The 13,912-nt window shown below is 34.9% G+C and overlaps 1 protein-coding gene and 1 non-coding gene across 5 annotated transcripts in view; one reads left to right on the top strand and one right to left on the bottom strand.

Annotated features, from left to right (window-relative positions):
- The window catches only part of FNIP1 (folliculin interacting protein 1), a 132,433-nt gene that overhangs the window by 80,038 nt on the left and 38,483 nt on the right, over window positions 1–13,912 (top strand). For all 4 annotated transcript variants that reach the window (XM_007107782.4, XM_028493203.2, XM_007107785.4 and 1 more), the window contains 2 exons: window positions 480–681; window positions 4,382–4,467. In XM_007107782.4, coding sequence (XP_007107844.1) covers window positions 480–681; window positions 4,382–4,467 — 288 coding nt within the window. The remainder of the gene's footprint in view (window positions 1–479; window positions 682–4,381; window positions 4,468–13,912) is intronic.
- On the bottom strand, window positions 7,348–7,420 carry TRNAW-CCA (transfer RNA tryptophan (anticodon CCA)). Its single transcript has one exon. It is a non-coding gene; the product is annotated as a tRNA-Trp (tRNA).

Here is a 13,912-nt window from a genome sequence, read left to right as displayed (position 1 = left end):
TGCATCGGCAGGTGGACTCTCAACCAACTGCACCACCAGGGAAGCCCGATGAAGCTTCTTGTTTCCTTTTTTATTCACTCCCTTTTTTCCTTCACCTTTGATTTTATTCCTGGAATCTAAAGGGAAGATAAGTAGATTCTAGAACAGTGAAGAGATTATATCAGACTCGTCTATAAACCTTAAAATTCAGGCTCTTTTAGGTTGGTTATACATTGGGATTATCTACTTTTTTAGTGACTTCTAATTGAACAAAAATGTGTCCAATCTGACTCTCTATTAAAATTTCTTACAAAAATATGAGTATAAAGGAATAGCCAGTAGCTTTCTCAAAGAGATACACAATTGGTATGAATTTTTAGATTTACTTGATAAAACACTGGAAGACCTTTAGCTTGCCTACATTTAATTAGCAAGGGGATTGAATTGTGAATTTAATTATTTTTATATTTTTTTAAAATGAAAAACCATTTATTTTTAAGGTCTATAGAAGAAAGCTTTAATCTGTCAGAGGAGAGCTGTGGCCCTAACCCAGGGATTGTGAGGAAAAAGAAGATTGCAATTGGGGTAATCTTTTCATTATCCAAAGATGAAGATGAAAGTAACAAATTTAATGAATTCTTTTTTTCACATTTTCCTCTGTTTGAAAGCCACATGAACAAATTAAAGAGTGCAATAGAACAGGTAAGCATAGTCATGTTTATGGTTTGTTTATATTTTTTATTTTATTTTCCTTTGAATCTTATTCTCTTGCTTAAGCATTGTGTTTATTCATTTGGCAGAAAAATTAACAGAATCTGTGCAGGTACCCTACAAAGTGATCTGAGAGATGCAAAGTAGACTTCAGCTCCTTTTAAGAAGCCTACTACCTAAAAAGAAGATGTAAGGTCATTTATCCATTCAATAAATAAGTATTTGAGGGCCTAGAATGTGGCAGGCACTATTCTAGCAATTGAGGATAAGATGTGAAGAAAAGCAACACTCCTGACCTCATGGCATAGAAAATAAACAAATGAATATATAAGATTTTAGATGGTAATAAGTGCTATGGAGAAAAATAAAACAGAGAAAGGTTTTTAAGGAATGCTGGATGGAAGGATTACAAATTTTTATAGGAGAGTCAAGAAAGCTCCTGATAAAATGACATACGGTCCAGAGATATGGAGGAAGTCAGCTATAACCATCTGAGAGACGAATGCTCCAGGAGGGGCAAAGGAGTAAGCCTGATGCTTGAGCGTCAGTAAGGAGGAGTAAGGAGGCCAAAGTGGCTAAGTTAGAAATAGGACCAGATCATGTAGGAATTTATAGCATACCATGGTATGAGCATTGGCATTTACTCTTAAGAAAGATGGGAAACCATTGGAGTGTTTTGAGCAGGGAAATGCCATTATTCATAAAAATCACTCTTACTGCTGATGGAGAATAGATTTCAGGGGCAAAGGTGGATGCTTCGGGATCAGTTACAAGGCTGTTGAAGTAATTCAGGTGAGAGATGGTGGATACTTAAAGCACTTTCGTGATGGAATTGGTGACAAGTGGTTGGATTCTGGATATTTTTGAAAATAGAGTTAAGGAGGTTAGCTGATGGACCGAATTGGGGTTAAGAGAAAGAATAATAGAGGTTGACTGGGTATTTTTCTTTTGAGCAGTAAGAAGGATGGAATTGCCAGTTCTAAAATGGGAAAACTACAAATGGAACAGGTTTGGTGGAGGAAGATCAACAGTTTGTTTGCAGTGCCTCCTGGACATGCAAGTTGTTGTGAGTCTAGAGTTTAGGGGAAAGATCCAGGCTGGACAGTCACCAGTGTATATTTGGCAATTTAAGCCAAGAAACTGATTGAGAGAGAAGAGAGGAGAGGAGATCCTAGGCTTGATTTGTAGAGTGTTTCAGTAGTTAAAATTTGAGGAGTTGACAACCAGCAGGGGAGACTGAGGATTGGCCATTCAAGTAGGAGGAAAAATGAGAGAGAGTACTTTTTGGGGTGAGCCAGGTGAAGAAAGTAGTTTAAGAAGGTAGGAGTGATCAGTTGTGTCAAATGCTGCTGATAGTGCGTGTAATAAATTGATGTAAAGTAAGAAAATTGTGAATATACGATAGAACATAAAGATAACTAAAAAAGAAGGAAAATCAAAGTGTTTTAGGAGTTCATAGGGGAGAAAAATGACTTCCTACTGGGAAGATGTTTCATTTGAACTGCATCTTAAAGGATGTGTAGGATTTTTTAAACGTAAAGTTTTGAAAAATGGATATGCAAAATAACAAGAAAAATTGATATCCTTGTCGCCCAAAGATAACTCATTAACATTTTGCTGAAAGTCTTACCCAGGCCTTTTCTATGCGTATTGTACTTTTACTTGATTGGGACTGTGCTGTGTTCATGCTGTTTTAATTATGTGCCCATTTTGAAAAATTCATCATTATTAACATACACATTTCTCATTTTAAATGGTTCTTGAATATATTTTAGTGGCTTTCCTCCATTTCAGTAATGTTTTTATTAGGTCATTTTTGCTTTTTCACAGTTATAGCTACACTGCAGTTAACATCTTGGTGAATTTTCCAGATTATATTTTATAAGAGGTTCCTATAAGTTGAACTATCAGTGGGTGTAACTAAAGTTCTTAATCCCTGTGACAATATGCAGAAAGGAAAAGATACAAAGAGGAGTAGTGAGTGGTATGGCTGGCAGAGTTAATGGTGACCAGATCACAGAGAGTCTAGAATGCTTGCCAGAATTTTTGACTTTTGTTAGGCTGTCTTCAAATTGTACTCTAGGAACGTTATTTTGGCAGTATGTTTAAAAGAGACTAGTAAAAGAGAGTAGAGATGCGAGAGCAATTAGAATGTTCTAGAAGGCAGAGAATGCATTTCAGTAACTCATTAGTGTCTGAGGATCATCTTCCTCTAGGGAAGACACTATATTAGTTATTTACATTAAATCTGTAAAAAGACAAATAGATCATTAGCAGTACCTTTTTACTGAGCAGATGAGTAAAGTCCATTTTCGTTTACTTTTTCAGAAGTTCAGCACTGGTGACATTATCTGCAGTTTGCTGCTGTCTCTTTTTGTAGTCTGTTGTTGCCAAAGTCAGTACCTGGAATATTAAGCTGTGGCTGAACTGACATTTCAGTTACTGGGAGAAGTGTTTAAACTTTGTATAAAACTTGAAATTTTCAGGCACTATAGAACTCATTAAACATTACTTTTTAAATGTTTTAATGTTTTGTTCATTCTATAATCTAAAGTGCACATTGCAGTACTTAGAGTTGTGTGGATATTTGTTCAAGTTTAACATCTCATTTCTTAATAAAGCTGAAAGATGAAGCTGAGTGAATACTTTCATATAAATGAATAGAACTTAATTTAGAACGTTCTGTAGTTGGTAATTAATCATAGAATTTAGTAAACACTGAACCATCCAAATAAGTTATGTTCTAGGGCCAGTTTTCAACCTATCACTTACTTATTTTTTTAATGAAAATCTATGGATTCTGTTTCTGAGCACTGTGGGAATTATTTCAAAGTCTGCACTACCTTTTGAGATCTATAATGTAAAATTTTTTATTGTTGGTAAAATTAAGGAAGAATACTGCTCGATTTAGCTAAAAAATATTTACTTCTTTATAAATTGGGAGTCTCTCAGCAGTTAGTGAAAACATAAAGTTAACTGTCACTTTTACCCTATTGAAGCTTTTGGATGAACGTGAATGATTCTGGCCTGAAGTAGTCTAACATTTTCTTAAATATATGTTTAAACATTTTAAAAATAATGTGTAATTACATAAGTAATGCATAATTACATTTTTTTGAAAAAGTTTAAAAAATTTCAAAGTTCTTTCTGATATCCATATTCTAATCCTGATCCCCTTTTTGTCTACCTAAAGCAGGACTTCTCAACTTTGGCTAAATATGTTTTTAAGAAAACAAATATTACTAATAACTTGATACATCTTTCAGAAGCATCATTATATTTTAGATTTTAAAAAAGGATTTAGTTAACAGAACCATTATTTATGAAATATTAGTGAAACCCAGGACCTGTTGTTACTGACTTATCATTTTATGATCTGTTTGGGAGAAGAAAGTTTTATGTAACCCAGAAACTGTCAACATCATCCTCGTTGTGTGTTGACATTCTGTGGTTTGACAGTTAAGTAAGAGGCTTACCATTGGAAAAATTTGAATTTTATTATACTCATTAAATGACCAAAGGTGCAAAAAAAAAAAAAGCCACTAGAAATATGTGTGCGTTCTTTATGTATATCTAGTTAAGAATGATGGGTAGAATGTTGTGGAAATATGTGACTTTGTCTTTTACTTTTTTTTCCCCCCATATTTTGCCCATGATCAGTATAAGAATTAACTATTTGATTGCTTTCAAGGCTATGAAAATGAGCCGGAGATCAGCTGATGCCAGTCAGAGGAGTTTGGCATATAATCGAATAGTTGATGCCCTAAATGAATTCAGGTACATATTCTCCAGCTTTTCATAATATAGAATTGTTTCGCAGTGTACACTGGAAAATTTATTTATTTTTTAAACTTATTCTAATAAAATTTAATTCTTTAAATTTCTCTGTCCCATAATCAAATGAGGATGTAATTCAGTGGGCCATTGACTCCTTTGTTATTAAATATAAAAGTGCTTGGAATTCAAGCACACTTGGGAGGAGTCAGTGGTATGGTTTCTAGCACTGGACGACTAGACAAGCAGATATGACCAGAAGAGACCCTTGTTTTAGCAGAAGTGTGCTTTGTCCTTTGTTGGGCTCCTAGATGTAGGGACTGGTTAAGTGTTATTTAACCAGTGATGGTAATCACATGTTCTTAGATACGTGGAATACAAAGATGCACGGATATAGGGAATATGAACTTGATGTTCCATATAACTCTGTTGCTTAATCCTTTCTCTAGCAGTATTTTCTGACACAACAAAACTTGGAGCCTGAAGCTCCAGCAAGTGCTGTAAGTGCACTCTGATTATGGCAAGGAAACATATTACATATGAACTTATGTTGGGAATCACGCTAAGTGACTGATGTGTTTCTGTCTCAAAGAGATTCATTTCAGTTTTACTTCATCCTCTCATCCTCTCAGTCTTTCCTCCTTTAGACTGGAGAAATAGTATAACACTTAGCCCAAGAACTCAGACTTTAGTATCTGACATACAGACCTGTGGGCTAACCCTGGCTCTGCCTTTTACTACCCCTAATGACCTTGGGCAGATTTGTTAGCATTTTTGACCCGTAGTTTTCTAATGTAATACCTGTGAATTCAATTTAGTAATAATCTAATAGATTGTTGTAAAGATAGAATGAGATAATGTATGTAAAGTACTTAGCAGAAGGCCCAACATTTATGCGACCGCTGTTTTCTATGACAAATATAACCTACAGCAGTGCTTCTTAAAAGTCATTCACAGCTCACCTTCACAGTATTGCCAAATCTGCATACCATCTATGCCATTTTAATTTGATGTTTCTCTTTAAATTGACCCTATTTTATACCTAAATAAGTGTATTTCAGAATGTGTGCATCATTACCCTAAATGGGGAATCAACCTTCTTTGCTGTAATAAGCAAGCTGTAAAAATGAATGCATAATAATTAAAATTTAAAATATGTATCTGTGTACCACCTAAGGTTTATTATCACCCGTAGTCCATGTACCTCACTTTTGTTCATTGGCTCCTGTTGTATGGTCCCTTATTGGGTTAGGGGTCTTCTGGATTGTTTGTTTAAATATGAACTGTTACATTTGAAGTGAAAGCCTATTTTAGCCTGTGATATTGCAGGATTGCTATTGTGAAACTGTAGGCATGTCATGTATATACTTTTTTTATTAATGGAAATGACTAAGGAGTTGTGTATTTAGTAAATTTGACAATAAGAGAGAACTCATGTTTATTTTCAACTTTGATCCTTTTTTATTCTTCAGTTTTCTCCTTTTGTGTTAAACCATAGTGAAAGTAAATCTGGTTTTTTAAACCTCTCTCAAAAGGAGAGATTTCATTGCCTCAGCCATATTCTAGAATCTTTGAATTTATGATAAAATAACTTATTTTTCTAAATAAAAGGTATGTTTTATAGAAGTGTTCTGTATGATTTTTGAGATGGAATTATAGGTAACCATTAAATAGAAATTGTATGGTAAAAATAACCTAAATTAATATGGAAATTTCATCATGTTTTTAATTTATTTCAATTGAAAAAGTTTACTTGACAATTTCCTGATGGTCCAGTGGTTAGGACTCGAAGCTTTCACTGCTGACAGTGTGGGTTCGATCCCTGGTTGGGGAACTAAGATCCTGCAAGTCACATGATGTGGCCAAAAAGTTTTAAAAAATATTTAAAAAAAAAAAGTTTACTTTATGACTGTTGTATAATATTCATTGGCTGGTTTCAGTTATTGAGAAGGAGAAGATTTTCTAGTCATCTGTTATTCACCATAATTTTTAGGATAAAAGACATTAAACGTGAGTTTTTAAATCTTTCTTTTGCAGTAAACACAGTGGTTAGAGGAAATGTACAGAAAAACACATTAGAGAATTAAATTTCAGCCTTTATTATTTATTTTTTTGTCTTGCAAATAATTTGTACTGGTGAAAATTATGTTAGAGCTAATATTTTATGCCATATATTTTTGTTAACATATTCATTTTAGGCCTTTCTTAAGTTATCAAATGAAGCATGCTAACAAACAATACAGTATTTAAAAATTTTTATTGTGGTAAAAGTAAAACAACATTAAGTTTAACATTTAACCATTTTTAAGTGTACAGTTCAGCAATGTTAAATACATTCACATTGTGTAACAAATCTCTATAACTTTTTCATCTTACAACATTAAAACTATATAAGCACTAAACACTAGTAATATAGTATTTTTAATCAGTCTGTTTCTTTAGTTCATCGGCATCTTCACTCTTTATATATGAATTATGTGTGAAGTTATTCATAATTTCATTTGTTCGTACCTTAAGAATTCAGGTTATTACATTTCTGGTGCCATTCATGATTAAATCAAGTTTTATATACATAAATGTTTCTTATAGATGAAGTATAGAGGAAATGAAGCACATTCCCTCAATATTTCTAGAGGGAATTTCAAACAAATTTAATGAGCTAACTTTGCTTGGCTGTCTATATCATCTTCATAACTTCTCAATTCATATAGACCTCTTTGTATGTTTCTAAAAGCTTTCATGTGAAAGCTCAAAATTTGATCGTTTTATGAACATACTATTATATAAATAATAAATAATTTTATGTCGGGATATTTGCTTAAAATGAGAATTTCTTTGAGGTGTTTTGTTTTTTGGCTGCACCCTGCGCATGTGGGATCTTAGTTCCCCGAGCAGGAATTGAACCCGCGCCCCCTGCATTGGAAGCATGGAGTCTTAACCACTGGACCACCAGGGAAGTCCCAAGGTGTATTTTTAAAAATTAATTTTAAGATACTTTTTGTATGATTCAAGAGATAAATTATACTGAGTTTCTTAAAGCAAATGTTAATGATTTAGGCTGCGTTGGATACATTTTCTCTCAAGAGATTTGATATTTCCGTAAGTGTTCTACAGTTAAAGGAAAAGAGGGGCACATTAGGCTCAACATAAGTGCTTTTCTATTTTATCTATGTTGAATAAAGTTACTGAGACCAGGTTAATTGGTAGGTGAGAGAACTCCAGCCAGCACACATTTTAGTTGGCCTTTTTGTTTTTTACAAACATTTGAACCTTTAGGCTTTTAAGCCAGACAAGCTAGCTCTCTAGTTTGCCATAAGCTCTATCTCTGCCAGTTGTATTAACCCATATATCGTATAATTTTGTAGCTTCCTGGCCACTGAGCATTATTAAAATTTAAACTTCTGTTTTAGGGGTTGGTGATTTATATCCAGTAATCTAGACCCAATTCTCTTTTAGTCTGTAAATTCAGTCTGATTCTCTTCCATTTTCTGAAATTATCCATGTTTGTATCTTTGGAGCAAGCCCAATACAGGCTGAATAATGAACACTCTTCTGGAGTGTTGGGAATGGGAATGAAAAACAACAAAACAAACCATGAACAAAATGGTAGATTTGGAGACGTGGTTATCTGTTATATCCTCTATTTCTTGGCCACTCTGTATTATTAATTAAGAGTAAATAGCTTAATTTCACATATATATGTGTATGTACATATACATATGTAGATACATATGTGTATACACACATTTAATTAATAGATTTAATTCTAACAGTGTCAGAGTTACAGAATAATTGAGCTAACAGTTCTGAAAGTTTTTGCATATAGCTCTCTCCCCACCACCCATAGTTTCACTGATTATTACCATATTTCATTAGTGTGGTATATTTGTTACAATTAATGAACCAATATTGATACATTATTATTAACTAAAATCTGTAGTCTGCATTAAGTTCCATTCTTTGTATTGTACAGTTGAATGGGTTTTGAAAAATGCATAATGTCATGTTTCACCATTACAGTATCAGACAGAATAGTTTCACCACTCTGAAAGTCTCCTGTGCTTCACCTATCTATTCTTTCTCCCTTCCCACCAAACCCATTGGCTACTGATCTCTGTCTATAATTTTGCCTGTTTCAGAATGTCATATTCTGGGAATCATATAGTATGTAGCCCTTTTAGACTGGTTCTTTGACTTAGCTATATGCAGTTAAGATTCTTCTATGTCTTTTTTGTGGCTTATGGCTCATTTATATAAAAAAATTCACTGTGTAATATTCCACTGTGTGGATGTACTGCAGTTTGTCCATTCACCTCAATTGAAGGACATCTTCTTGATTGCTAGTTTTTGGTGATTATGAATAATGCTTCTCTAAACATTCATGTGCGGGATTTTGTATGGACTTAAGTTTTCAGTTCAACTGAGTCAATACCTAGGAGCATAATTGCTAGATGTTCACAGAAGACTGTGTTTGGATTTGTCAGAAACTGCCAACTGTCTTCTAAAGTGACTGTATCATTCTGCATTCCCACTAGCAGTTAGAGTTACTGTTGTTCCATATCCTTGTCAGCATTTGATATTGTCAGGTTTTGTTTTGTTTTTTTTAGCCATACTAATAGATGTGTAACAGTATTTCATTGTTTTAATTTGCAGTTTCCTAATGACATATGAGGTTGAGCATCTTTTCAAATACTTATTTACAATCTATATATCTTTTAGGGTGAGATATCTGTTCAATCTTTCATCCATTTTTAACTTGGTTTGTTGCTTTTCTTATTGTTCAGTTTTTAGGTTTTTTTGTATATTTTGGATATCAATCCTTTATCAGATACCTGTTTTGCAAATACTTTCTCCTAGTCTGTGGCTTGTCTTTTCATTCTTGTAGTATTTTCACAGAGCAGAGTTTTAAACTTTAATGAGGTCCAACTTAACAATTTCTGTTTTTCCCTGAATAGTGCCTTTGGTGTTTTATCTAAAAACTCATTACCAAAGACAAGATCATTGAGGTTTTTCACATGTTATGCTCTAGAAGTTTTATGATTTTGCATTTACATTTAGGTCTATTATCCATTTTGATTTTTTTTTTTTTTTGGTGAAAGCTGTAAAGTCTTTGTCTAGATGCATATTTTTGCATATGAGTGTCCACTTGTTCCAGCATCATTTGTTGAAAAGACTATCTTTGCTCCATGTATTGCTTTTGCTCCTTTATCAAATATCAGTTGAGTATATTTCTGGGGCTCTATTTTTGAGCTCTTTGTTTTGTTTCGTTGATCTATTTGTCTATTCTTTCAGCAGTACCACACTGTCTTGATTACTGTATCTTTATAATAATTCTTTTTTAATATAAATTTATTTATTTTATTAATTTTTGTCTACGCTGGGTCTTTTTTTTTTTTTTGCGGTATGCGGGCCTCTCACTGCTGTGGCCTCTCCTGCCGCGGAGCACAGGCTCCAGACGCACAGGCCCAGTGGCCATAGCTCACGGTCCCAGCTGCTCTGCGGCATGTGGGATCCTCCCGGACTGGGGCACGAACCCGTGTCCTGTGCATCGGCAGGCAGACCCCCAACCACTGCGCCATCAGGAAAGCCTCTATGCTGGGTCTTCATTGCTGTGCATGGGCTTTCTCTAGTTGTGGCGAGCGGGGGCTACTCTTTATTGCAGTGCACGGGCTTCTCATTGCAGTGGCTTCTCTTGTTGCAGAGCACAGGCTCTAGGTGCGTGGACTTCAGTAGCTGTGGCACACGCGCTCAGTAGTTGTGGCTTGCGGGCTCTAGAGCGCAGGCTCGGTAGTTGTGGCACATGGGCTTAGTTGGTCCATGGCATGTGGGATCTTCCCGGACCAGGGCTCAAACCTGTGTCCCCTGCATTGGCAGGCGGATTCTTAACCACTGCACCACCAGGGAAGCCCCATCTTTATAATAATTCTTCAAGTCAGATAATATGAGTCCTCCAAGTTTGTTCTTTTCCTTCAGTGTTGTGTTGACTATTCTGGATCATTTGTCTCTCCAAACTTTAAAATCAGTTTGTTGATATCCACAAATAACTTATGGGATTTTGATTGAGATTGCATTGAACCTGTAGATTAAACTGGGAAAAATTGACATCTTAGCAATAGCAAGATTTCCTGTCCATGAACATGGAATATCTTGCTGTTTATTTACATCTTCTTTGATTTCTTTAATCAGAGTTTTGTAATTTTCCTCCTATAGATCTTGTACTTTTTTTTTTTTTTTTTTTTTTTTTTTTTTTTGCGGTACGCGGGCCTCTCACTGTTGTGTCCTCTCCCATTGTGGAGCACAGGCTCCGGACGCACAGGCTCAGCGGCCATGGCTCACGGGCCTAGCCACTCTGCGGTATGTGGGATCTTCTTGGACCGGGGCACGAACCCATGTCCCCTGCATCGGCAGGCGGACTCTCAACCACTGCGCCACCAAGGAAGCCCTAGATCTTGTACATTTTTAAAAGATTTATACCTAAATATTTCAGATTTTTCTTTTTTTTTTTTTGGGTTAATATTAATGATACTGTGTTTATAATTTCAAATTTGAACTGTTCATTGATGGTATATAAGAACACAATTGACTTTTGTATATTAACCTTATATCCTGCAACCTTATATAACTGCCTCTTTATTCCAGGAGTTTTTTGGTCACTTCTTTCAGATTTTCTGAATAAAGCAATCATAAGCAATCATGGCATCTGAGAATAGAGATAGATTTATGTCTTCCTTCCTAATCTGTATACCTTTTATTTCTTTTTCCTGCCTTGTTGCATTAGCAAGGGCTTCTAGTATGATGTAGGAAAGCAATGGTGAGAAGGTTCATCCTTGCCTTTTACCAGATCTGAGTGAGAAAGCTTCAAGTTTCTCACCATTAAGTATGAAATTAGGATTCTTATAGATACACTTTATCAAGTTAAAGAAGTTCCGTCTTTATTCCTGGTTTGCTGAGAGTTATTAATTATTGATTCAGTTTTTAAAATAGGTATAGGACTATTCAGGTTATCTGTTTCTTCTTGTGTAAGTTTTGGTCGTTTGTGTCTTTCAGAGAATTGGTCTGGTTCATCTAAGTCATCAAATTTGCAAGCATAGAGTTGTTCATATTACTTCTTAATTATCCTTTTAATGTCCATAGATCAGTAGTGATGGATCCCTCTTTTATTTCTAATATTAGTAATTTTTGTCATTTCTCTTTTTTGCTTGGTTATCTTGGATAGAAATTTATCAATTTTCAAAGAATCTTTGATTTTTTCAAAGAACCAGGTTTTTTTTTTTTTTTTTTTTTTTTTTGCTGTACGTGGGCCTCTCACTGTTGTGGCCTCTCCCATTGCAGAGCACAGGCTCCGGATGTGCAGGCTCAGCGGCCATGGCTCACGGGCCTAGCTGCTCCACGGCATGTGGGGTCTTCCCGGACCGGGGCACGAACCCATGTCCCCTGCATCGGCAGGCGGACTCTCAACCACTGCGCCACCAGGGAAGCCCCAAAGAACCAGATTTTGTTTTGTTTATTTTTTATCTATTGATTTTGTTTCTAATTTCAATGATTTTTTAATCTAACTTTTATTTCTTTTCTCCTACTTGCTTTAGTTTTATGTTACTCATCTTTCTCTAGTTTCCTAAAGTTAAAGCTTAGATTATTGCTTTCAGATCTTTCTTTTTCCCTAATCTATGCATTCAGTGCTATGAATTTCCCTCTAAGCACTGCTTTTGCTAGATCCCACAAATTTTGTTAAGTTGAATGAAAATTTAATTCAAATTATTTTAAAATTTCTCTTGAGATTTCTTCTTTGACCCTATGTTATGCAGAAATATATTGTTAAAATCTCCATGTATTTGGGGCTTTCCCATGTGTATTTCTTCTTTTTCTTTTTTAATTTTTAATTTATATTGGAGTAGAGTTGATTAACAATGTTGTGTTAGTTTCAGGTGAACAGAAAAGTGATTCAGTTATACATATACATGTATCTGTTCTTTTTCAGGTTCTTTTTCCATTTAAGCTATTACAGAGTATTGAGCAGAGTTCCCTGTGCTATAGAATAGGTCCTTGTTGGTTATCTGTTTTAAGTATAGCACTGTGTACGTGTCAATCCCAAACTTCCACTCTGTCCTTCCCCCACACCCTTACCCTGTGGTAACAAGTTCATTCTCTAAGTCTGTGATTGTTTCTGTTTTGTAAATAAGTTTTGTATCTCGTGTGTGTGTGTGTGTATATATATATATATATATATATATATAAATATATTATTTTTTTAGATTCCGCATATAAGCGATATCATATGATACTTGTCTTTCTCTGTCTGACTTACTTCACTTAGTATGATAGTCTCCGGGTCCATCCATGTTGATGCAAATGGCATTATTTCATTCTTTTTTATGACTGAGTAATAGTCCACTGTGTATATGTACCTCATCTTCTTTACCCATTCCTCTGTCGATGGACATTTAAATTGTTTCCATGTCTTAACTATTGTAAATAGTGCTGTAATGGACATTGGGATGCATGTAACCTTTCGAACCATGTTTTTCTCCAGATATATGTCCAGGAGTGGGATTGCTGGATCATATGGTAGCTCTGTTTTTAGTTTCTTAAGGAACCTCCATAGCAGCTGCACCAATTTACATTTGCACCAACAGTGTAGGAGGGTTCCCTTTTCTTCACACCCTCTCCAGCATTTATTGTTTGTAGACTTTTTGATGATGGCCATTCTGACTGGTGTGAGGTTATACCTCATTGTAGTTTTGATTTGCATTTCTCTAATAATTAGCGATGTTGAGCATCTTTTCATGTGCCTCTTGGCCATCTGTATGTCTTCTTTGGAGAAATGTCTGTTCAAGCCTTCTGCCCATTTTTGTATTGGGTTGTTTGTTTTTTGTGATATTGAGCTGCATGATCTGTTTGTAAATTTTGGAGATTAATCCCTTGTCAGTCACATCATTTGCAAATATTTTCTCCCATTCTGTGGGTTGTCTTTGTGTTTTGTTTATGGCTTCCTTTGCTGTGCAAAAGCTTTTGAGTTTGATTAGGTCCCATTTGTTTATTTTTGTTTTCATTTCTCTTAGTAGGGACAGATTGTAAAAGTTATTGCTGTGATTTATGTCAAAGAGTGTTCTGCCTATATTTTCCTCTAAGAGTTTTATAGTATCTGGTCTTACATCCATTTTGAGTTTATTTTTGTGTATAGTGTTAAATAATGTTCTAATTTCATTCTTTTACATGTAGCTGTCCAGTTTTCCTGGCACCATTTATTGAAGAGACTGTCTTTTCTCCATTGTACAGTTTTACCTCCTTTGTCATAGATTAATTGACCATAGGTCCATGGGTTTATTTCTGGGCTTTCTGTTCTGTTCCATTGATCTATATTTCTGTTTTTGTGCCAGTACCATACTGTTTTGATTACTGTAGATTTGTAGTATAGTCTGAAGTCAGGGAGCCTGATTCCTGCAGCTCT

The sequence above is a fragment of the Physeter macrocephalus genome, chromosome 8, assembly GCF_002837175.3.
Source record: "Physeter macrocephalus isolate SW-GA chromosome 8, ASM283717v5, whole genome shotgun sequence".
NCBI lineage: Eukaryota > Metazoa > Chordata > Mammalia > Artiodactyla > Physeteridae > Physeter > Physeter macrocephalus.
This window is presented reverse-complemented; position numbering and strand designations above follow the sequence as displayed.